This window comes from Bidens hawaiensis, unplaced genomic scaffold (genome assembly GCF_021521415.1).
Source record: "Bidens hawaiensis isolate Kalapana, Puna unplaced genomic scaffold, B.hawaiensis_p1.1 tig00002236_1, whole genome shotgun sequence".
In the NCBI taxonomy this organism is placed as follows: Eukaryota; Viridiplantae; Streptophyta; class Magnoliopsida; order Asterales; family Asteraceae; genus Bidens; species Bidens hawaiensis.
The window spans coordinates 2,426,076-2,450,896 of record NW_027491119.1 but is presented as its reverse complement, the minus strand read 5'-3'; the positions used below and the strand labels follow the sequence as shown (position 1 = coordinate 2,450,896).

Below are 24,821 nucleotides of genomic sequence, written 5' to 3'. Positions count from 1 at the left end.
GTCTGATAAAGTTACTTACCAAATAGCATCGTTTTTTATCATTATAATGACTAAACTTTATATATTACACATTTGTAAAATCCTATAAATTTTGTAAGCAACATATACAAAGAGTGCAATAACTAGAATCTCTCGGTCAGATGTCGGCATATAAATGTTTTTACATGTTGGCAAAATCCATAAGCTTGTCTACGGACCAAGTATTTAAAAGCAAGTTTGTAACAAGAAACTCTCTCAATCTCTCATTAGTCATTACTCCACTAGTCATGAAGTATGTTGTGTTGGGCTTAAACACCTTGGGCCGACCTTGGGCTCTTTAAAAGACTGGCCTAGAAGGCACACACAGACACAGGGTATTTTCAGGAACCGGAACTGGGTAGCAACCGGTTTTGGATAGGATCAACAAAAGTCAAAACCAGATCGGGTAGGAACCGGTTCTAGGCCTGGTCAGGTATTTGGCTGGGTTTTATGGGTTTTTCTTTTGGGTTTCAAGTAGGGTCGGGTTTTGACCGGGTATTTCCGGTTCCGGCGGGTTCGAGTCGGTTCGTGTTCTGGGTACAGCTCGGGGAGAAATCCTACCCGTGGGCCGGGTTCCAGGCCGGGTCCAGAACCAAGTATTTTGTGCACCTTTAGACCCGCCTGTTTGGAATAAGTATTTTTGTGTCTATGATAAACATAAGTTTTTAATTATTCTCCTAAAAAATCCCAATATACACATCTGAAAAAACTGATTAGATGTACCATTACAACTTTGTGTTATATGTTATATTATTTTTCTGTGTTTAACTTTTAAGTTTTAGCATTGACTTGTAGTTTTCTTATTTATGTTTAGAAGACATCACATAACGTAAATACGAAGGGGAGACATTAGACGGGTTTTTAACATTCAAAGCTCAAAACAAGACAAATACACAATAAGTTCTAGTAGTTGGGTTTATCACATCAAACCGCACATACTTTATTTCGAAATCTTGGATCTCCCACTGCACACTCAAGCTTCAAAAGCTACAATATGTTGTTTCGTTTGCAACACTCAATTGCATCATCAAACATTTCTTCCACCCCGTACTTGAACTCGAATCCAGTGCCCAAGAGCTTTTTAGAAGAGACGCTTGGGAACATAGCGTCATCCGACTTCAAAAGGCTATTAAAAACACGGTTAGGAGATTAATATCTTATTTGTTTCACCAATTAACACAAATATTAAACACGACTTAAAATAAATATTAAAACCTACCCAATACTTGGTATTTTATACTCCGGATATTTGGTTGATAATAGCTTGTACAATTCCTCAATGGGTACTTCAGTTTTCGAACAAATGTACCTCCCTTTCGCATTCGGGTCCTCAAAAAGATGAATGTGCGCGCTAGCTACATCGTCAACATGAACAAAAGGAGCCCTCAGTAGCATTGCATACTTGTCGGTGTCCCCTGAAATTTATATAGTTCGATTTTGTTGTTACTTTCACAAAATTATTAACTTAAGAGTTGTTAGCGATATTAACAATTTACCAAAGATCATAGCCATCACGTCGCGCACAGAATGTGGGCATCGAGAGCCAAGAAATGGGCCATGAATAAACGAGGGATGGACCGTCACAACATCTAATCCTTCTTTCTCACCAAACTCGAGGACTGCTTTCTCAGTCAGTGTCTTTGAAATATGATACCAGGCTCCAAGTTTAATGTCATTGCGAATATAATCCACATCACTCCAAGATTCCTCGTCTAAGACCCCATTATGTTTTTTCCCGCTAAACAAAACTGCTGACACGCTAGACGTGTACACAACTTTCTTTACCGTCTTTGAATCAACACATGCTTGTAAAACACCCAAACTACCCTTGATAGATTTTTCGGATACAACTTCTATACTATCTTTGCTCCCGATATCCATCGGGTGCGCAACATGAAACACACCGATGCAACCTTTGATTGCGGCCTCAAAGGTCTCTGGTTTGGTCAAATCCGCATCGAAAATTTTAAGCTTATCGGATGCACCAGGTAGGTTTGTGAGATAGCTCACATCTTTCTTTGAGCCTACAAATTATAAGGTTTTCAATGAGGTTTTTTAATGTAACTTTGGGCTTAATTTGGAAAAATAAATTCAATTTATTCTTTAGAAGTGGAGAAACGTGGATCTACTCACTGGTAGCAGATCTACTTTCCTCGGGTGTGATTATACTATTTCACCGATGGTTCTTCTGGATCTGTGTTCTTCCACCTACAAAATGAACAGCGCCGTTACTTACCCCTCAGAAAGGGACAGAGGGGTCCTCTTTGGGGTAACCCTCCGGCGTGAGAATAAGTATATGTAGGAGAAGATGATAATGTGAGAGTAAGGGAATTTTGGGAAGTATTGCTTAAAATGCTGAATACTGTATGTTACTCTGTATGATTGTGTGATTGAATATGCTTCAATGTGAATCAATGTCTCTGTAACTATGTACGTTATGATGTATTTATAGTGCTAGGGTTTCCACTGATTGAGCTGAGACCAAATTAGGGTTTTGTTGGCCTCCTCCAATCGATTTGCGCCACGTGTCCCTGGAGACACCTGGTGCTTTTTCATTGGTTATGATCACGTGGTAACCCATGAGTCATGCTGAGCTGTCCACCTTTCATTTAGCAGCTGTCAACATCAGCATATCCTTATTCCTTAAAAAGATGCCTTCTGGAAGGTTGTCTGACGTGCACAATCAAGGTTGCCCCAATCCTGATTTGGATAAGGACGAGGTTGATTATGTGCACGTGTGATATGCGCCCATCCTGAGGATGCGCGAGGTCTTCTCTTTATTCTCACGCGCAGATGTGATACGCACAAGCATGTAATACGCGTCACGCGCGGATGCCCCACGCGCATGGGTGGGCATGTATGATGCGCGAGCATGTGATATGCGCCGCGCGCGGATGCGCCACGCACGATGTGATATGCATAAGCATATATGATGCGTGAGCATGTGATACGCGCGAGCATATGTGATGCATGAGCACATGTGATGCGTGAGCATATGTGATATGTGCAAGCATGTGATGCTTGAGCATAAGTTTTGGCTTTGTACCTTGATAATATCTTTGACTTCTAATGTCTTGTATATATCTTGTGGGTTGACCCGCCCCGTTCGGTGTTGAGGCGGGTACATACCTCTTCAAGCCCCCCAGTCTAATGTGTGTCTTATCTCGCGCGAGCGCGGTAAGATAGATATTAGACTTACTGATTTGGTCTTTTAATGGGGTTTTGTCGTTTTCTTGGTTGTTTCCATCGTTGCGCGAAGTTCTATCCATTTGGTTGAAACGAAGGGTCCAAACACGTGGTTAGTTGGTGGTGACGTGCGCCGTAAACGTGTCAGACGTTTCGTGTGCTCGAGGTGCTACAGTTGCCTTTCATGTCCCCTCGCACAGCTGTCTTGAACACGTGTCGCGCTCGCATTGGTTTGCACCTGCGAGTGGGGGCGCGTCTCTGCTCCGTGGCAGGTCCGTTACGTTTTCATGTCACCTCAGACAGTGTCAAGGACACGTGCCGCGACCACGTTGGCTTACAGCTGCGAGTGGGGGCGCGTGAAATCCGATCAGTTGCCAAATTTCTCTCTCCTGGGCCTATAAAAGAAGGCCCTTAAGAAATTTTCTGTCTTCATCTTCATTGTTGCAAATTTTCGAATTTCTGCCTTTAATATTCTGATTTGAGTGTATTCATCGTTTCGAATCCTCGATTATCTGCTGCTGCAGTTGTATGTCTGATAGTTCAGACTCCTCTAACCCCTCCATCACCTCTATTGCCTCCCGAAGACGCCGTGTGAAATCTGTGGTGATGTCGACATTGAAGCAGAAGGGCAAGGGGATGAGGGTTGTTGAGACCACATCGGAGGAAGTAGGGAAGACCAAGGCCCCGAAAAGGTGGAATGAAATCCCCTGCAAATTGAGGCAGGCCGATCTCGACAGCCTCATCTCGTCACAGGGTTTTCCCGCCCTGTTTGGCTGCATGTTGCCTGGGGCCGGGCAAACGGCGGCGGACCCGCCTGCCGGCTATATTTCACTGTACACCCATTTTTTCACCCACTGCAACCTTCGTCTTCCGATGACAAGGTTTGTAGGCGCGGTGTTACGTTTTTTCGGGATTCATATATCCCAAGTCCATCCGTTTGGACTTGTGCGCATGACTCATTTCGAGTTCATGTGCAAATCACAGCGCGAGGAGCCCACCCCTCGGCGCTTTCAATTTTATTACAAGCCCAAGATCCAAGATTCTTGGATCTCCTTTATTCCTCGCAGTCAGAAGGTTAAGTGCAGCACCGTATCATTCAAGAGCCTTCATGACTGGTCTGAGAGGTTCTTCTACATCAGGGCTGGTGTAATCCCCATCCGCATGACGATGCGCGCGATCGATTCTGCGCCCGCGGATGCGGATGTTATTAAGAACCCAACCGGCGCCTGGGTTAAGAAACTGTCCGCCGAACCATCTCCCACCAAGAAAATTCGCGAGGAGGCGCTGGTGGGGGTCAGCATGAGTAGGCTGTGGGCCGACAGCGCGCTTGAGCCCGTTATCCAAGTCGACGGGTTGTGTAAGTTTATTTCATTGCTTTATTTCTTTTTCTGCGCGAACATAATTCTTTTGCTGATATCACTTGACTTGTTTTTGCGCAGTCACCAGGGATTATATCCACGCCGCTTATGATGATCAAGTGGAGGGTGGCTCCGTCGCGCTTGGCGCTGGGGAGGTTGGTTTCCCAGATCGCTTCGATGACATGTTCATCCCAGTGGATCTGGAATTTGACTTTGATAGTGACGCGCCTGGTAAGCCTTCGCACTTATGCTTATTCCTTTAGAATACCAAAGTTTATTAACAGTTCTGTTGCTTGTATTTGCAGATGCGCTCGAAAACTACGAGCTGGAGCTCGCGGAAGAGGAGGAGGAGGAAGAGGAGGCGCCCCTACTAAAGCGCAAAGCTAAGGGGAAATCTGGCGCAGGGGGCAGTAAGAAACAGAAGAAAGATGACACCCCTGTCGCTCATCCCCATGCTCAAACGAAGGGACCTAAGGAAACCCAGGTGTTTACCACCAAGGTTTCTTTAGCTTCCCTGCCTGTGAAAGTGGGCAGACCTCCTGTCCACTTGAGGTATGGTGGCGTCACCTCCTCCGTTCGCGCGGCTGAAGAGAGAAGCAGTGCCGCGCCTGCGACAGGTATACTTTGCTTATCTTCATCTGATTGAATTATTATTAAACCTTTGTGTTGGTACATGTTTGTCAGTAGTTCATAGTCTAGTATTTGTTATCGAGTCTGTAATATAGTTAATGGTTTGTTTATGTTTTGTTTTGTAAACTAGCGAAGTTATCAGCAAGTTCGCTATGGCGAACTTGCTGATTTAGCGAGGTTACTGACAACTTCGCCAGTGGCGAAGTTGTCGTGTTTAAATACACTGTTTCAGCCGAAACAGAAGAGGACGTGAGTTAGGGTTTTTGGTTACGCTTTGTTTCGTTTTGTTCTCTGTAACAGTGACTTACTGTCACGTGTTTAGTTATTCAATATAACGTGTTTACCTTATAGCTCGTGTTCATTGTTCGTGTATTCAATCTCTACAATATCTACACTCGTACCTATATACGCAGGGATTCCGCACCTGCGTTGTTAGAGATTTCCCGTGTACGATCCGCGTTCAGGAACCTACAATTGGTATCAGAGCCATCGGCTCGATTGTGAGGTTCGGGATTTCACGCGGGTGTAGATTTCGTTTCATTTCGAGTGTTACCGGGACAAGTTTGTGGTGTTTTTGCTCTGTTTAGCTTCCTACCGGTGTGTTTAAGCTTTCAATCCATTGGAATCGTCGTTAAAATCCGTTTTCCAGATCTGCAGTTCATCAGGCGAAGTTGTAGTTCTTCTGGCGAAGTTATCATTATTCAGGCGAAGTTGCCGTCACTGAAATTAGGGTTTTGGCGAAGATATAAGGATTAGCGAAGTTAACCACAACTTCGCTTACCTCATAAGTTCGCCTTAGCGAAGTTACGAACAGGCGAAGTTGACTTTGGGCGAAGTTGACTTCTCGGCGAAGTTAAAAAAAAAAAAAAAAAAAAAAAAAAAAAAAAAAAAAAAAAAAAGAGTCTGGAACGCCCGCTTACACGAAAATTTGCCCAAGCCATTTTTATCAGTCGGGAAGTCTTCAGAAAAAGTTTGGCAAAAATAAAATTTTTTTTTTTTCTTTCGACAAAATTTCCCGGAAATTTAAAAAAAAAAAAAAAAATATAGTCTTCAAGAAGGATGTCATCAATCAACATCTCAGACTTAGTCAAAATGGAAGTCGAAGCGGGATCTGCTACTAAGGCCCCAAGATTGCTGAAAGTAACCGATTTTGTGGCGTGGAAGGATAGGTTCATTCAGTATATTAAATACCAGGATGCAAAGATGTGGGTGTGCATCCAGGATGGATATATTCCACCGTCAATGGAACACGAAGGTCGGGATGTGGTAAAGAAGTACAGCCAGATGGAGGAAGAAGAGAAAAAGATGTATGAGGCCGAGAGCAAGGCCCATGCTGCAATTACTATGGCTCTTCCTCAAGAGATTCTCCATACATTCAGGAAGTACACTTCTGCACGAGAGCTTTGGGATGCTCTTGAGAATAGATTCGAAGGGAACGCTGGTATTCGTGCCTCGAAGATTAAGCTATTAAAGACCCAGTTCTCTGTCTTCAAGTATTTGAAGAACGAATCGCTCGATGATATTATCACTCGATATTATCATCTAATGACGGAGCTGAACAACTATTCTATTGCTTACAGAGAGGAGGAAATAGTTGAGAAACTTCTCGATGCTCTCCCACCGAAGTGGGAAATGTACACTGTTCTAATGAGGGAAGACAAAGACTTTCCTAATTATGACTTGGAGACAGCAGTAAACAAGCTCAGAACCTTTGAGCTTAATATGGTTCGTAAAGAGACGCCAATGGATCAGGTTCAAGACCCTGGTATGTATGGTGCCAAAGTTAACTCAGGCTCAAGTTCGAAGCCTGAATCTGCTGCTTACTACTCCAAAGGAGAGTCAGGTTCTAACTCTTCTCATGAAGGGAATATGTCAGTAAACATGAACGGTGATGTTTGCTTTGTTGCTGGAGGATCAAGTGCTTCAAAACCTCAAGCATCCAAGAGTAGTTTCTCTCCCAGTGCTTCAAGCAATAACTACTCTAAGATGCCAATGAGTGTCAAATCTGCTGAAGAGCAGTTTGCACTCTATGCTTCGTTTATTGCTTCATATGAAAACTATATTCAAGGAAAGGTTGTTGATCCAGCGATGCTGGATGAAGACTATGATCAAATAGATGCTGATGATATGGAAGAGATGGATTTACAATGGCAGATGGCTATGATAGTAAGGAGAGTGAAGAGGTTTATGAGGAAGACGGGGAGAAAGTTTGTTGGTGGCAGGCCAGGGTTCGACAAGTCTAAAGTGAGGTGCTATAATTGTCAACAAAATGGGCACTTTGCTAAAGACTGCAGAATCGAGAGAGTTGAACGTGGTCAAGGCCGGTCTGCACAGCACACTGAGGTTAATAAAGAAATCAATGCCATGATGTCCAGAGAAGCAGGTGAATACAACTGGAACCTGCATTCGAATGAAACTGGTGAGCAGGCAAACATGGCTAAGGTAGAGAATGAAGAATGTGAGAAGATTACTGGAGAAGAGAAAGCTACTGGAAAAGAAGCAGCTTTCATGGCAGATAACAAGGATCAACTCTCCGAGGTAAGTACTAAGCCTATTTGTAATAAATGTGAGCAATTGTCTGAGCAACTTGCTACCATAACTGATCAGTATGTTCGTTTAGATGCTGAATTTAAAACTCTTAAAGAAGATCACCATTTTATGAAAGCAAGAGAAAACAGTTATAAAGTTAAAATAAAAGCATGTGAAAAAGACGTTAAAAGCTTAAAAACAAAACTTGCTGAGAAAATCGAAGTAATTGATCTAAGTTATGAGGTTTTAGAAGAAAAAACTAAACTTATTGCTGATCGAGAAAAGCAGATTGCTGACCACCAGGTGAAAGTGGTGGAACTGAACCGCAAACTTGAGCAGTTCAGAAATTCCTCAGCTATTCTTGATCATCTCGTTAGTGATCAAGGTACCTCTGCGAAGAGGGGAGGAATTGGTTATCACGAGGTTCCACCACCTTTTAACCACAATTATACTTTTAATCCTAGTGTTCAGAAATCTGTTGATTTCGAAGTTCCTCAGACAGCTCCAATCAAGGTTACAAGTAAAGAACCAAGCGTTAGTAGTGGCGAAATGAGTTCGCCTGTTTCAAGTGTGAAAGTCTCTATTTCAAGTCCAGTCTCACCTGATTCGGGTAAATCATCCGAGTCGGGTAAGACAAAAGAGAAGGTAGTGTTACCCACTAGTGGAGAAAAAGTTAAATCAACTAAAATGAGTACTCCACTCAACCCATATGTCCCACCTTATGTGAGACGTACGGTTGGTAATACTGCCTCCACATCTAAAACATCTGCTGAAAAGAAAGCTGAACATAGGTGTTGTTTTAGATGTAATCAAACAGGGCACCTTGTTGCTGATTGCCCTCTGAAGCAACGCATCAGAGAGGTGAGGCCCTCGAAAACTGAGACTAAGGTTTTTGGTAATCGTTTAAATGTTCAAAATGAAAACCATTCAAATTTGAGAGATAATACAGGTTTTCAAAGAAACACATCTCGTTTTTACACTACTAATAACCAAACCAAATGCTATAATTCTTTTGTGTCTCTTAATGTGCGTCGTTTTGGTTGGCCTCACTATCAGTCTCCAAGGAGGTATCCTGTTAGGACTTGTGGAAATTTTTCTAATGCTAACTTTGGTCAGCCAAGGTGTGTGAGTTCGGTTGAGAAGGTTAATCGACCCAAGACCAAGAGGTCTTGGGTCCCCAAATTTTAATAATCTCTTTTATTTGTGCAGGAACAGTTGAACAGGGTTTCCAATAATCTTTGGGTTGTGGACAGTGGCTGTTCCCGGCACGTGACTGGTAACAAAATTTGTTACAAGATTTAAAACCTGTTCAAGGAGCGAGAGTCAGTTTTGCCGGTGAGAGTGGAGGCAAAATAACAGGAAGGGATACGGTAACTAACGGGAAGATGACGTTAGAAAATATGAACTTTGTTGAAGAGCTGAAGCTCAATCACGAGTAACCATGTTTTTTTGTGTTTATTTAAAAAAAAAAAAAAAAAAAAAAAAAAAAAAAAAAAAAAAAAACGTCACTATTGCTTAAAATTAGTCGGTTACCTCAGTTTGATGGACATATTCTCGGATATGTTTTGGTCCTCGTTCCTACTTGTAGAGAATGAGGGTCGCCATTAACCAGATGACTGAAAGTGACCGGGGCGGTTATGATGTGTTTTCTTTCTGTCGCTGAAAATTAGTCGTTCATACTTAGTTACAAGGACACATACTAGTATGTGGTCGGTCCAGTTGATCCATTGGATCTTCAGGATTGCCGTTTACCTGAAGACTTTGTCGTGATCGGGGCGATTGAAGTCAAAATGTTTTTTTTGGGAAATGAAATTACTTTTCAAGTCTATTACTTCGTAAGAAGTTCTTTGCTGTGTTTAACAGAAAATTGATCCAACCTTGGAAAATGATATATATACTGATTGTGTGGGCTTAACTAGTGAAGTTATTAAGCTTAAAAGACTTTAGAACAATCATTGTATGTCATGGTGATTTTTATGGTGCGTAAAAGTGTATGTGATACTAACTTAAATTACTCGAGTTTACGTGGAAACTTCTTAAGAGTTTTGTATGTCTTCATACAGATCTTTCCGAATGATAGGCAGAAAAGCAACTACCCAGTCATACACGAGCCCGTTAGTGTTCTGATTCCCGTGAAGAAAGCATTTCAAGACACTGCAGTGATCCAGATTCGGGACTTGCAGTGGTTTAATACTCCGAAGTCAATACGAATGTTTGTTTAAAAAAAAAAAAAAAAAAAAAAAAAAAAAAAAAAAAATATTTGTACTTATGAGAAATAGTAACAATCAAGACTTCTCAAGTCTGGAGTAAGAAGAGACCGGGAAGCAGACAATGTGTATCTACAGGATAATCAGACACTATGGGTCGAAGTCAATTCGGGGTGACTTGGGTATAGCCAAATACGCTTTGAGAATAGATAGAAGATATCATTACCTCTGAGTTGTTGCCAACTTAAATTTTTGAGCTTAACTGAACCTTAATCCGTATCACAGAAACGATGAAAACCATTTAAGTTATTTACATGCTTACAACCTGTCTCTTTATGTCATAATACAGCTAAACACGGATCTATGTGACAGTCACATAGTTAGTATGATTCCTGTTAGGATCTTTTCTAAAACGTGCTAGTCCTTAACTAGACTGAAATTTGATCCCTTATACTTTAAATTTTTTTTAGATAGTTTTATGTTTTTTTTTACTGATTACTCTTGGTTGAGGTTGAGCATAGGAACGTAATAGATACCTTGAAGGAGTTCTTGGCATCTCAGGGGGAGATAAGCTATAGAGGCGATGAACTGAGGACTAAAAGACGACAAGATCATGACGATGATCCCAATGCACCTTCGGGTGCAGGTGGTGAGCTGCCAAGAACCTCTCAGGATCTTGGGGCTTCCACAGCTGAGGGGGAGTCAACTGATGCAGCGGGTGATGATGTTGTGGATGTTGATGACGATGCTGATGTTGAAGACGTCATCGATGCTTTGAAGGAGTTAGATGAGGAGGAGGTTGATGACTTTGTGAATGATGATGACGATGATGTGTTGCCCGTGGAGGAAATTGAAAGGATTGGAGAAAATATTGATGTGGTGAATGTGTTGGAAGAAGGAGAGATCGTGGATGATGCAGTGGAACATGAGATTCCAGCTGTTGAAAGAGCAGATTTGGGAGATGAGAATGTGGTAGATGATACGGTATGGGAGGAGCAACCAAATTGGAAAGAAGGGTGTGCTCAATGGTTTGTTAAAACTAAGAAGCCTGCAGTGCCAACAATGTTTAGAAAGACGTATAATATAAAGGGCTATGCAGAGTCGAAGAAAGGTATTATATGCTGGTTGTACGACAAAGAGTTGAAATTATTTGTGATCAAAAGGTACGACGGCATTCAATACTTTAAAAGATTATTGAGATCTCTAAACTCCCTACCGGAATGCGAGGTGAAAGAGTTAGCAAGACTGGGGCTAATTAACAGAAGTAACGATAATATGGCGAGAATTATTGAAAAGATCGTCTGGAAAGAAGCCATCAAAGACAAAAAGTTTGAACTGCTAAAGCCTCAGAAAGGAAGATTGATAGAAGATAAAGATAGGGGAATGAGGGCTGACGGAAAACCATGGATGGTTATGAAGTATAAACCAGTCCGACATCTGAAGGAAGTACCAATGAGAGTCATGCCCAAGAATGTCCTAACAGATCTGAAATGGTGGTATGTGGATTGCGAGACAGCTGAGGCGGTTATGGAAGATGAGGACGAACAAGAAGTTCTTCGGGTTTATGACCCGATGCATCTTGTTAATCTATCGCAGGCTGATCTGGAAGTGCTGAACAACAAGAAGATCTTCTACATTCCTGCTTGGAAGGATCAAGCGAGGAAATATCAAGGAGTTGTGTCGGTTTGTGTGAGAGAAGGGGCGCACGCGTGAAAGTGCAAGATTACAAGACTCAGAGATCAAGATATGAAGCTACTGCCAAGGGGGAGTCTGTTGGTACATGTTTGTCAGTAGTTCATAGTCTAGTATTTGTTATCGAGTCTGTAATATAGTTAATGGTTTGTTTATGTTTTGTTTTGTAAACTAGCGAAGTTATCAGCAAGTTCGCTATGGCGAACTTGCTGATTTAGCGAGGTTACTGACAACTTCGCCAGTGGCGAAGTTGTCGTGTTTAAATACACTGTTTCAGCCGAAACAGAAGAGGACGTGAGTTAGGGTTTTTGGTTACGCTTTGTTTCGTTTTGTTCTCTGTAACAGTGACTTACTGTCACGTGTTTAGTTATTCAATATAACGTGTTTACCTTATAGCTCGTGTTCATTGTTCGTGTATTCAATCTCTACAATATCTACACTCGTACCTATATACGCAGGGATTCCGCACCTGCGTTGTTAGAGATTTCCCGTGTACGATCCGCGTTCAGGAACCTACACTTTGCTCCTTTGAATGTTTGCAGGACCGGCGACGGTCGCAGATCAGCCGCAGGCACCACAAGGTGCTGAGGCTGCGCCGGGGGCTGCTTCGAAGTCCCCTGTTCTACCCTCTGAAAAGGGTAGAATGAACTTTATGGCGATGTTCGCCGCGCGAACAGAATTGCGCCAAGGTATGTTTTGCACATTTGTCTTCTGAATTTTTTCTTTTGGATCCAGTCATAAACCAATTTTCCTTGTTGATTTGTTCATAGGAGTTGTAGCTGGCGTACAAGTTGCTGGTGACACTCCTGGCGCCGTTGCCGGCGCCGCTGGTTCTGCTCCTGCTCCTGCTAGTGCTGAGTTTCCCCTTATTGGGATTACAAAGGAGCAGCAAGCCGTATTGCGCGCCGAAATGGCGACGCCGAGACCTCCCTCGCCTCCTCCTACACGCAGCCCTCCCCACGAAACTGGTTTGGAGCCCTCCAGGTCGCAGGAGAAGAGGCCTATTGAAGAAGATGAGGAGGATGAGGGGGCTCAAGCTGAGGACTCCTTGGGAGACCGCGCCAGCCCTGCGATGCCACAAGACTTCGCAGCGCAGACTTCAGGTGGGGCTGGCGCTGACTTTTCTGCTTCATCCCCGCAGGTATGTTTTAATTTGTTGCTCCGCTGCGCGTACCTCCATATAAGTATGTTTTATGACTTAGAACATTTCTTGTGTTTTGCAGGGAGGTGACCACGTTTACCGCCCGAGATGGAATATTAATGAAGACAGTTCCTTCCAATCCATGGGCGTATGCGAGGACTTCTGGGCTCATGCCGTGCCTCCTACTGAAAGGAGGTATCAGGAGGAGCGCACCCGCGCGGAATTGCTGAATGACCATATTTTCGCTGGGTCGGCTTTCTTTGCTGCCTCCCAGGAGCTTCGTCGTGATTATATTAAAGTACGCGATGCTCTTGTGGAAGCCCAGCGAGAGGCTAAGGTGGCCGCCTGGAACCTTTCTGATGCTCGCGCACGAGCTGAGAAACTCCAGGCGGAGCTCAGCGAAAACCGAGCAAGTGCCAACACCGCCTTTATTAAGCGCGGGCATGAGCTCCAAGCTGCGCGGGAGAAGCAGCAGGCGGCGGAGGCCGAAGTTGCCAAGTACGCGCGGAGAGTGCGTGTCTTGGAACAGCAGGCGGAGGCGCGTGACCAAGCTATCGTCCAGAGTATCACTGAGAAATCATCACTGGAGAGCGAGGTTGCGCGCCTGAAGAAGGAGTTGGCGGCCGCGCAGGCCGATAGAGATGAGGCCTTGGCGACGGCAGCGTCCAGCCAGGAAGCACTTGATGCTGCGCAGGCGGAGAAAGAAAAAATTTTGGCGGCAGCAGCGTCTGATAAAGAGGAGCTAAAAAAGACCAAGGAAACTGTTGAGTTATTAAACTCCCAGGTTCCTGCCCTCGAGACGTCTGTTGTTGGCCTCGCGCAGGATCGCCAATGGCTGGTGTCACAGGGCATGACTCGTTGCGCTTTGGCGATGAAATATTCCGCCGAGTTTCAGGCCCTTGTGATGGACTGCAATGCTGCCGCGCGCTTGGTGGGTCGAGCTGAAGGGTTTACGGATGGGTATGAATATGGCATGTTGAAGAAGAACCCATCCGAGTACCCTTACAAGAGCGACGCGGCCTGCGCGGACATGGCCGCGGTGGGGGAGAAGTATATGAATACTCCCATCCCCATCCTTATGCAGGTACCTCGACCTTAATGAGTTTTTCTTGATTAATTTTCCAAGTGTTTTGTACTCAATACTTTTCTAATGATTTGCAGATAGCTGCGCTTGCTGACCAGCCCGACCTCGGCGCGCTAAAGAAGTTGCTCGATGAATGCGAGAGGGCTGGTGGCGATGATGGTGGCGCGGGGGATGTTGCCCCTGCCAGCGGCTCTGGCGCGGCGAAAGCTCCTGACACCGTCGTGATAGAAGACTCCATTGAGGAGGAAGAACTTGACTATGGTCAGTTCGGAGATGAGGAGCGGGCCGCGCCAGATGCTGAGGGAGATGATGAGGGTGATGAAGCGGCTGACGTCGACGTGGAGACTTGAGAAGCCCTTCATCAAATTTTATATATATATTTTTTTTTATACTTGTAATTTGTAACTCATCATACTTGTAAATTTCAATTGTATGGAATGAAACTTGTTTTCTCTTTTTCACATCTTGCGCATTTCCATTCATCTCTTCATGTTTGCTTGTATAGATATAAGATATGCTTGAACGTTAAAATAAGAACAAGGTTGTAAGGAAATTATTCACTTAACCATAGTCCTATTTTGTAAGTGGTTTCGCAGTATCTTGTTTATGCTGACATGCGCGATATCTTTTCTCAATTCCTTTTTTGCGCGTCGTTGTCGCGCGGTTTTTATATGGAAGTATGAGTTTTAGCCATTACATGTCAGCATGTGTTACTCAGATATCCACTATGATTCCGCGCGCGACCTCGACCTGAGACCTTAACAACTATGATATGGCATGTACTTTGCCTTAGTTGTGTTTAAGGATTCTTATGATCAGGCTGCGCGGGATGTAAGATGGATGTTTGTGAGTGTTTTGAGCTAAGGCTCTTTGTTTTGGGCTAAGGCCCTGACGTTTTTAGAGTTAAGACTCATTAACGTGTTTGAGCTAAGGCTCGTAGGTTTGGGCTAAGGCCCTGACGTTTTAGAGTTAAGACTCGTTAACGCGTTTGAGCTAAGGCTCGCGCATGTATGTTTTACTTCGTTTTATTTTGTTTTGAAGTCAATATAGTGTTGTCATATTGCTCCAAATTAATAAAGGAAGTGTGAAACATGTATGCAAAGGTAATAGAACAAATATTGAAAGATAGCGCGAATCATCATTCATGATGGCTTAAAAGCCTTGATTACATATTTGAACTTTTACATGAAGCATTTTCTAAGCTGTGCCGCGTTCCACGCTATCTTTTTTCCATTCAAATCTTTTAAAGTGTACGCGCCTTTCCCCAAATCTTCTGAAATTTGATAAGGTCCCTCCCAATTGGGGGACATTTTTCCTGGGGGTATCGCGCGGCTAGCTTCATTGTTTCGAAGGACAAAATCATTTTTCTTGAAGTGGCATTCTTTAACGCGCTGATTATAATATTTTTCCAGCTTTTTCTTGTATTTGGCTTCATTGATGATAGCCGCTTCTCTGCGTCCTTCAAGCAAGTTGAGGTCCAATCTTCTTTCGCGCTCGTTATCAGTCTTGCTCATCATGAGTACCCTATGGGATGGGCATCCAATTTCTGCTGGGATCATAGCCTCTGTCCCATAGGTTAGGCTGAACGGGGATTCGTCATTGCTAGTTTTGCTTAATGTCCTGTGCGCCCACAGGACATTAGGTAACTCTTCGACCCAAGAATGGGATTCTCCCTCCAACCTTTTCTTCAGCCCATTTAACAAACTTTGATTCGCGCGCTCCACTTGGCCATTCCCTTGAGGGTGGTAGACCGAAGTGAAGATTTGGTTGATGTGCAATTCTTTGAGCCAGCTGGATATCTTCCTGTCAGTGAATTGTTTGCCATTGTCGCTCACAATTTCCATAGGAAGGCCAAAACGGCAAATGATGTGGCTCCAGATAAATTGCTTCATCGCCTCAGCTGTGATTTTTGCTAGTGGCTTGGCCTCAACCCATTTTGTGAAATAGTCTATCGCCACTACCAAAAATTTCACTCGCCCTTGCGCTTGCGGCAGGGGCCCCACAATATCAATGACCCATTTGTGGAAAGGCCATGCAGAGGTCACCGGAATCAAGTTGTTCTTTGGCCGCATGGTGTTTGGCGCGTAGCTCTGACATGCCTTGCATTTTTGGATTTCTTTTAGCGCATCCAAGTACATGCCTGGCCAATAGTAGCCTGAGCTCATTGCCTTGGCAACCACCATGCGCGGGCCAGCGTGTATTCCGCAGATTCCTTCGTGAATCTCCCTAATCACATAGCTTGCTTCTTCAGCATCCAGGCATTTCATGAGCGGTCCAAGGTAAGAGCGTCGATATAATGTACCATCAAGTAGTTCATAGTTCTGCGCCTTGTGTCTTATCTTTCTCGCCTGTGCGCGATCGTCCGGTAACTTCCCCTCCTTCAGGAATTCCATTATTGGAGTTATCCAGGATGAAGGGGTTGTATGAATTACAAGGACAGATTGCGTTTGCACTGACGGGTTGCTCATCACTTCCACCCTGACATCTTTGCCAAAGTGATCAAAATTAGTTGAAGCCATCTTACTCAACGCGTCAGCAGACTTATTTTCGCTGCGCGAGATGTGTATGATTCTGAAGAAGTCAAACTGCTCAACGAGCTTTTTTGCCTGCTCTAGATATAGAGGCATTGTGTTCTCCTTGGCGTCATAAAGGCCGTTGACCTGAGCAGCTACCAAGTAAGAATCAACATGGGCCTCTAGCCTTTTAACACCAAACTTGCGCGCAATGCGCAGACCAGCCAGCAGGGCTTCATACTCAGCCTCATTGTTGGTACTCTTGAAGTCCAATCTAATAGCATAAGTATATTCATGATTATCAGGGTCCACCAGTTTGAGGCCTGCGCCGGACCCTTCGCTGTTGGAGGCTCCATCAGTGAATAGCCTCCAAACATCTTCTTCATCATTTGCTCGCGGAGGGTCTACCTCGCGCTGAGCTTCTTCAATCTTTCCCTCTGGGATTTCCGTGATGAAATCCGCTAAAACTTGACCCTTTATTGCTGGACGGGGCTTATAGGTGATCGTGTGTTCACCTAATTCCAGCACCCACTTTGTCAGCCTTCCGGAGAGCGCGGGGCGTCGCAAGACTTGCTGGATGTTGTAACCAGTCAGAACTTCAATAGGATGACCATTGAAGTATCTATGGAGCTTGCGCGACGCGTGTGTTAGTGACAAAACTAACTTTTCCATGATGGAATAGCGCGTCTCAGGGTCTGTCAGCACCCGACTCACATAGTATATTGGCGTTTGGATCTCCTTGCGATCCACCAATAATACTGCGCCGATGGCGCGGTCTCCAGCTGACAGGTACAATGTAAGGGTTTCGCCAGGAAGTGGAGCTGTTAGCGCGGGCAGCTTTATGAGACATTCTTTTATCTCACTGAAAGCTTGCTCAGCCTCAGGCGTCCACTTGAATTGGCTCTTCTTCAAGCAGTTCCTCAAAGTGTTAACGAATGGAGTAGATTTGCTGGCGTGGTTCGCTAGGAACCTGTTGATTGACACCAATCTACCATTCAGCTTCTGAACCTCTTTCATGGTGGATGGTGAAGGCATGTCAAGGATGGCTTCCACCTTTTCAGGGTTCACCTTGAAACCATCCTTAGTGACCATTACACCAAGAAATTTCCCCTCTTCCGCGCCGAAAGTACATTTGCTCGGGTTGAGCTTCATGTTAACTTCCGTTAGGCGCTGAAGAGTTTCCTCGATGTCTTTGAGCATTTGTCTCTCCTCCCTGCTCTTGATCACCAAATCATCAACGTAGACTTCTAGATTTCTTCCGATTTGTTCACTGAAAACCGAATCCATAAGTCTCTGATAGGTGGCGCCCGCATTCTTTAAACCAAAGGGCATTTTTGTGTAACAAAAAACACCCTTGTCGGTTCTGAAGGCAGTCTTGTCTTCGTCCTGTGGTGCCATTTGAATCTGGTGATAGCCTTTGTAGGCATCCAGGAAACATTTGAGCTTGAATGGCGCCACGGAGTCCACCTTTGCGTCGATGTTTGGGAGGGGGTAACAGTCTTTCGGACATGCTTTGTCGAGATCCTTGAAGTCAATACACATCCTCCATGACCCGTTGCTTTTCTTTACCATCACAGGATTGGCTACCCACGTCTGGTATCGGATTGGGCGGATGATGTTTGCGCGCAACAGGTCCTCCACTTGCTCATTCATGGCCTTCGCCTTTTCATCCCCCATGATTCTCTTTTTCTGAGCAATTGGCTCCACCGACTTGAACGTGTTAAGAGAATGTTGCGCCAAGTCTCGCGGGACCCCCGTCATATCGGAGTGTTGCCACGCGAAAACCGACGTGTATTTTGTGAGCAACCTTTTCATTCTCAATCTCGTTTCGTCTGAAATGGTAGCGCCAATTGTGACCGTTTGCTCTGGGAATTTTGGGTTTAAAATCCACTTCTCTGGCGCATTGTCCGCCATTGGAAGTTTCATTCTCCCTTCCCGCGGCGTACTTGTCACTGCGCACAAATGATCGCGGTAAACAAATGTTACGCCTGTTGGTGTAGGGAACCCCAATGCGCCGTGCGCTGGCGACGGTACAGCATTAAATTGGGCAATCGTTCCCCTACCCAGGATCATATTGTGGCATGACGTGGTGGGCAAGACCAAGAAGTTGACAACTTCGGCTCGCTTGTGCTCATCATCCCCCATAGTTAGTTCAAACTGAATCTGGCCTAGGGGATGGATGATTTCATTTGAAACACCACAGATTGGTGCGTTCACAATTTCTAGCCGCGCTTGGTCTGCCGGGTCTAACTTTCTGAAACATTGCTCATACATAATGTCAGATTCGCTTCCAGTGTCCACCAGGACCTTTGACACTTCGTAATGAGCAATGTGTGTGGTGATGACGAGAGGACTGCTTATTGAAGGGCCTCCCCTGATTCTTGGGAAGATGACTTGCTGCTCGCGCCAATCTCCGTGGATTTGCACGCTTCTCTTTTTTGACGTCTGCCCTTGTCGTCCCCCTTCAGCCACACAGATTCTTTTGTATTTCTTGCTGGCAGAGGCTCCTTCCGGTTGCTCATCTTCTATTCTTTGGTTTTTCACCAAGTGAGCCAGCCTGCCTGATTTTACATCCTTCTCGATCGCATCCTTTAAATGATGGCATGCGTCGGTGTTGTGGCCCGGGGACCTGTGAAATTCACAATATTTGCCACTGTTTTGTGGTCCCTTGTAGTGTAGTTGCTTGGGGGGCTTGAATTGAACATTCTCAGTACTTAACACCTGTGAAGGTGTTTTAGTGAGGGGTGTCCATATTCTTGGCAGAGGTCTGCTACGATCTCTGCCGCCCTCCCTCTTGTCACCCTCCCCGCGATTACGAACATCTTTTTGGGGCTGGGGTGAGCTTGGTTGCGCTTGCTTTTCTGCGGAAGAAAAACTTGTTGGCTGCAACCTGGACCATACAGAGTTCTGTTCGGCCCTCTTCTCTTTGCTGCGCGGTGATTCAGCCTGATGCGCTCTTTCTCTTGCCCTATCTTGGGCAATCTGTTTTTCATTTCTCGCGAAAACTCGCGATGCCTCCATTAACTTGGCCCACGTGGTGGGCATGCCATCTTTGCTTACGAGAGCTCGTCGTAATTGATCACTGCGCGCGCCTTGTATAAAGGCCACGCGCAGGAGTTGCTCGGTTATACCTCCGATTGCCAGAGACTCCTGATTGAACCGAGTGATGTAATCTTCAATCGTTTCATCATTCCTGCGTACGCAGTGCATGATGTCATCAGGATCGCGCGTGTGCCTGCGCTGCTGTACGAAGTGGGCTTGGAACTTTTCTAATAGTTCCTCAAACCCATCAATTTGCCCAGTCGGCAAGCTCTCGAACCATACCCGCGCCGCGCCCGTTAGGCAGCGAGCAAACATATGACACCATGTTGGCATCGTCCAGCTCTCTAGGTTTCCCGTGTTGTAAAAACCTTGCAAGAAATCGTCTGGATCTGTCGTGCCGTCATATTTACCCAAACCACTTGGCATCTTGGTCTTGTGCTGGATGGGAGCCTGCGCGATGCGCGCAGTGAACTTTGAGTGTTTCACCAAGATGGCTGGTCTGTAGGGTGTGGTTACGTCCACTTGCCCTCTGACTGGTGGGCTGTACGGCATGTGCAGATCCAGATCGGCTCTGGCTCCAGGCGCCATGTTCACAGGCGCGCGGAGCTGTGAGCCTCCTGCATGAGTATCCCGCGTCTTCCTCATGCTATGCACTTCTTCATCACTGAACTCAGTGTGTGCAGTGTGAACAGAATGTCCTTCTTCCGGCGCGCGCGGCCTTTTTGTAGTCTGCTTATCAAACGCTTGCCTTTGTGTTTGGTCGGCTAGCTTCTTCTGTTTGACCATTTCATTGTACTTTTCCATCAGACGCCGCTGCTCGTTTATGAGCCATTCATTCGGATCATTTGTTTCTTCTTCTGGACCCATTGGTCCTTTCAGTTTCGCGCCGGCCATATTTTGTAACGTGAGATCGTCTGGAGGAGTTTCAGTCTGGCCGTGAGGGGTTGTGACGAAGGGACGGTTGCTGGTGGTACGCGTAGAATCACGCGGAACCCTCAGAACCTGCTGTCCGTCGTTAACACCCTCACGTTCAATATCCTCCAGAGCTTGATCAACGTTACGAACGCCAGAAACCATGGTGATTGATTTTTTTTATGTAGATCTGATGAGATCTGATTGCCGATGTAACAGTGGATGGCGCCAATGGAGAAACGTGGATCTACTCACTGGTAGCAGATCTACTTTTCTCGGGTGTGATTATACTATTTCACCGATGGTTCTTCTGGATCTGTGTTCTTCCACCTACAAAATGAACAGCGCCGTTACTTACCCCTCAGAAAGGGACAGAGGGGTCCTCTTTGGGGTAACCCTCCGGCGTGAGAATAAGTATATGTAGGAGAAGATGATAATGTGAGAGTAAGGGAATTTTGGGAAGTATTGCTTAAAATGCTGAATACTGTATGTTACTCTGTATGATTGTGTGATTGAATATGCTTCAATGTGAATCAATGTCTCTGTAACTGTGTACGTTATGATGTATTTATAGTGCTAGGGTTTCCACTGATTGAGCTGAGACCAAATTAGGGTTTTGTTGGCCTCCTCCAATCGATTTGCGCCACGTGTCCCTGGAGACACCTGGTGCTTTTTCATTGGTTATGATCACGTGGTAACCCATGAGTCATGCTGAGCTGTCCACCTTTCATTTAGCAGCTGTCAACATCAGCATATCCTTATTCCTTAAAAAGATGCCTTCTGGAAGGTTGTCTGACGTGCACAATCAAGGTTGCCCCAATCCTGATTTGGATAAGGACGAGGTTGATTATGTGCACGTGTGATATGCGCCCATCCTGAGGATGCGCGAGGTCTTCTCTTTATTCTCACGCGCAGATGTGATACGCACAAGCATGTAATACGCGTCACGCGCGGATGCCCCACGCGCATGGGTGGGCATGTATGATGCGCGAGCATGTGATATGCGCCGCGCGCGGATGCGCCACGCACGATGTGATATGCATAAGCATATATGATGCGTGAGCATGTGATACGCGCGAGCATATGTGATGCATGAGCACATGTGATGCTTGAGCATATGTGATATGTGCAAGCATGTGATGCTTGAGCATAAGTTTTGGCTTTGTACCTTGATAATATCTTTGACTTCTAATGTCTTGTATATATCTTGTGGGTTGACCCGCCCCGTTCGGTGTTGAGGCGGGTACATACCTCTTCAAGAAGGTATGGTATGTGATATCTTAAAAGAATATTGTTTGTTCATTTTAATCAAATGGTATTCTACACAACTTTTCTAAAGTTAGTCTCATCCAGAAAATGATATTAACGAGTATAAGTTAGACAGCTGAGAATAATAATGACAGCTATTAATGTAATTTAAAACCAAATCAAATAAAAAGCTAAAAGTTATTAGTTGATTGTGTAATATGTGCTCCAAATAGATAATAATGACACTTATTAATTCACCTTTTTTGTAATTAAAAAATAAATCATTGTATTTTACCAAAGAACATTATTATGTGTTTCCTCCTTCTAAAGGTGGAGACTTTTAAAGGTTAAGAGTTTAAATCCTGTATTAACCGTTTTAGATGTATTCATAAGTAAGTTATTAGTTGATTAAGAAAAATAAATAAATAAAAATTTTGGGAAAACTTTATAGTTAAACTACGAACACGTAGACGTTTAGATGCATAATTCATATATTGGGAAAAACCCAACCATAACAAAAACCGATGATTTAGTTTTATGTTTTTGTAAAAACCTTACTATTTGATTTTGATTTTGCATGTAATATAATCGAACCGAACCAAATTTCTAGATTTTCATTTTTTATTTCAAGTAATTTATAAAACTTTAATAAATACGCAACTCAAACATTTTGCCCAAATATATAATAATTAATCAATTATATATATAGATAAATGTCAAATGTTGGTGCCACAAGCCCTTCTTTAGAAACCAACTGTTTTAATATTTATGATTTTAGTTTCAACAATGAAGCAAGTGTGTTAGTGATAGTGTGTTTGCCAAGGTGTATTTTGCTAACTTCTTTGGTATTAAGGTGCTAGAGTTCAAATCCTTGTGGCTGTATATATGCATTATTTTTTTAATCTATTTATTGTTTTAATTTTGGTGGGGTGTGGCATCACATTTTTAAAAGGCCTTTTAATTTAGATTCTTTTTTTAAGGTTTATTTATTTAGTATAATAATTTGAGAAAATTGAATTTTAGATTTAGTTTCGGTATTGTAACGAATTTAAGCAACGCCAATTAAAAACGCAACGCCTCGTCACCGCAACACCCGCGTTATTGTTTATTTAGTTTCGATGTCGTAACAAACATAGCCAATAATGGAATTAGTTTTTATGTTTACTTCTGGTATGATAACGAACCTAATTGTTACCGATCAAATGCATGTCGACTCGCTGCAACGCCCGTGTTTTTTTTGTTTTTTTTTTAATTATGTCAATTTTTCGAAATTACCTCGTCACCGCAACATCCGTGTTATTGTTTAACAAACCTAGCCAATAATGAAATTATTTTTTATGTTACTTCTTGTACGATAACGAACCTAATCGTTACCGACCAAATGTATGTCGACTCGTCACAACGTCGTGTTTGTTTTGTTTTGTTTTTTTTAAATATGTCAAATTTTCGAAATTATTTTTTGGGTTTAGTTCTAGTGTTGTGGCGAACCTATAGATACCGACCGAATTTTCGTCACAATGCCTGCAATTTGTCAACCGAATAAATGTCGTTTTACTTATATTAGTTTTTGTATCATAAGCTATACGTTTACTAATTTATTTTTCTATCAGATTGTGCTTTTGGCGTTCACATATAATTTTTTGATTTAGTATAGTTGTCGTGACAAACTTAACTGATACTGACCGAATTTGCGTCAAGCCGTCGCAACGCGGCGGGGTTCAAACCTAGTTAGTTATTAATTAACAAAATAGCTTGTACCTAAATACATTATTTTTTAACAAACTTTTTTTAGCCCAAAGTTTTAAACCTAAAATGACAAAACCCGAAAAACTAAAACGCAGGTACGCAACCAAAACAAAAACAGAAAAACTTAATGATTTCAAAAATAAAAAAAAGTTTTGGTTTTAGCTCAAAACCGACCCAAACTGAACCATAAACACTCATAACCCATTAAGGTAGGTGAAGGATGATCATATCCTCAAAAAAACAATATATAATAAATAAATAAATAAATAAAATAATATAACCTGCATGAGATCTAATGGTGGTATTCACATAATATCCATCATCAAGCAACCTCTTGATGATCCATGATCCTAAATAGCCTGTTCCTCCAGTAACACAAATGCTTCCTTTATCCATTTTGATCTTCAAGTATCAGATTTTATGTTTGATTTGGTCATTTGGAACGATGAGATGCTTGTTTATATATGATCTTAAGTGGATCCACGTGTCACAAGTGACGTGGATTTAAAACTTGGTGTGACATACGCCGTGTCCATGGTAGCCAACCAATACATGTTTGACTAGTTAGTCAGTCTAGAGTACAAGTGCCAAGAAGTCAACTTTAAGATTTTTTTTAATTATTTTTAATTTGTTGTATTAAATGGTGTGGTCCTGTTGTATTTAAAAACTTAAACCAACTCTTTAATGCTAGAATAATTAAGTAACAACTTTAAAGAGAAAAACTAAATCTTTATTGCTAAAATAATTAAGTAGCCTCAAAAGAAAAAAAAAATTATTTTAAGTTAAACTATATATTTTTTTCATATTCATTTTACCTGCAGTTCAATATAAATTTCATTACCAGGTCAAGTTATTCTATAAAGAGAGACAAAAATAAGAAAGATAAGAAGAATTTGTAATTATACAAAAAATATCTTTAAAAAATTTAATAAAAAAAAAGTAAAAACACAAAAATGTTTCCACCGTTTTTCTCGTTCGAAAAAAAATGTTGAGTGAAAAACATCATTGCGTCTTTTTGTTTATCATTTAGTTTTTTGTGTTTATTTTCGTCATTGATTGTGTCTGTTTTTCTTAACATTGCTTCTGTTTTTCTTGATGTTGCGTTATATTACTCAACACTGTGTTATATTTTGTTTGGCATTATGTTGTATTTTGCGATCTATTGTGTCTTTTTTAGTTATAACTGTCTCTTTTGTTCATTTTCGTCATTGTGTTTTTTCGTCGGTTTTTTTTATTTTATTTTTTTAAACGGTAATGATGGGGGGAAACATTTTAGGTTTTTAATTTTTTTCGTTTTTTATTTATATTTTAAGTTATGATTTTTTAATTATTTTTTTAAATTTATTTTTAAATGATTTTTTTTGTGATCACAAATCCTACTCACACTTTTAATTTTTGTCTCCCTTTGTATGTTAACTTTACCCAATCAAACAATAGTCGTATCAAATATAATCAAGTTTTTAATATGATTAGGTATATGACTAAAATCTTATAAAGGTAGATATGATAAACATG

General features: G+C 42.9%; 1 protein-coding gene across 1 annotated transcript; it reads right to left on the bottom strand.

Moving 5' to 3' along the window:
- Positions 1-937: 937 nt before the first annotated feature.
- Positions 938-23,733, bottom strand: LOC143612323 (vestitone reductase-like). The gene is made up of 4 exons (XM_077086341.1): positions 23,588-23,733; positions 1,515-2,042; positions 1,238-1,433; positions 938-1,144 (listed from the first exon to the last, which is right to left on the bottom strand). The coding sequence occupies exons 1-4, from the start codon at positions 23,700-23,702 to the stop codon at positions 1,006-1,008; spliced, it is 978 nt and encodes a 325-aa protein (XP_076942456.1). The 5' UTR covers positions 23,703-23,733; the 3' UTR covers positions 938-1,005.
- Between the last annotated feature and the right edge of the window lie 1,088 nt (positions 23,734-24,821).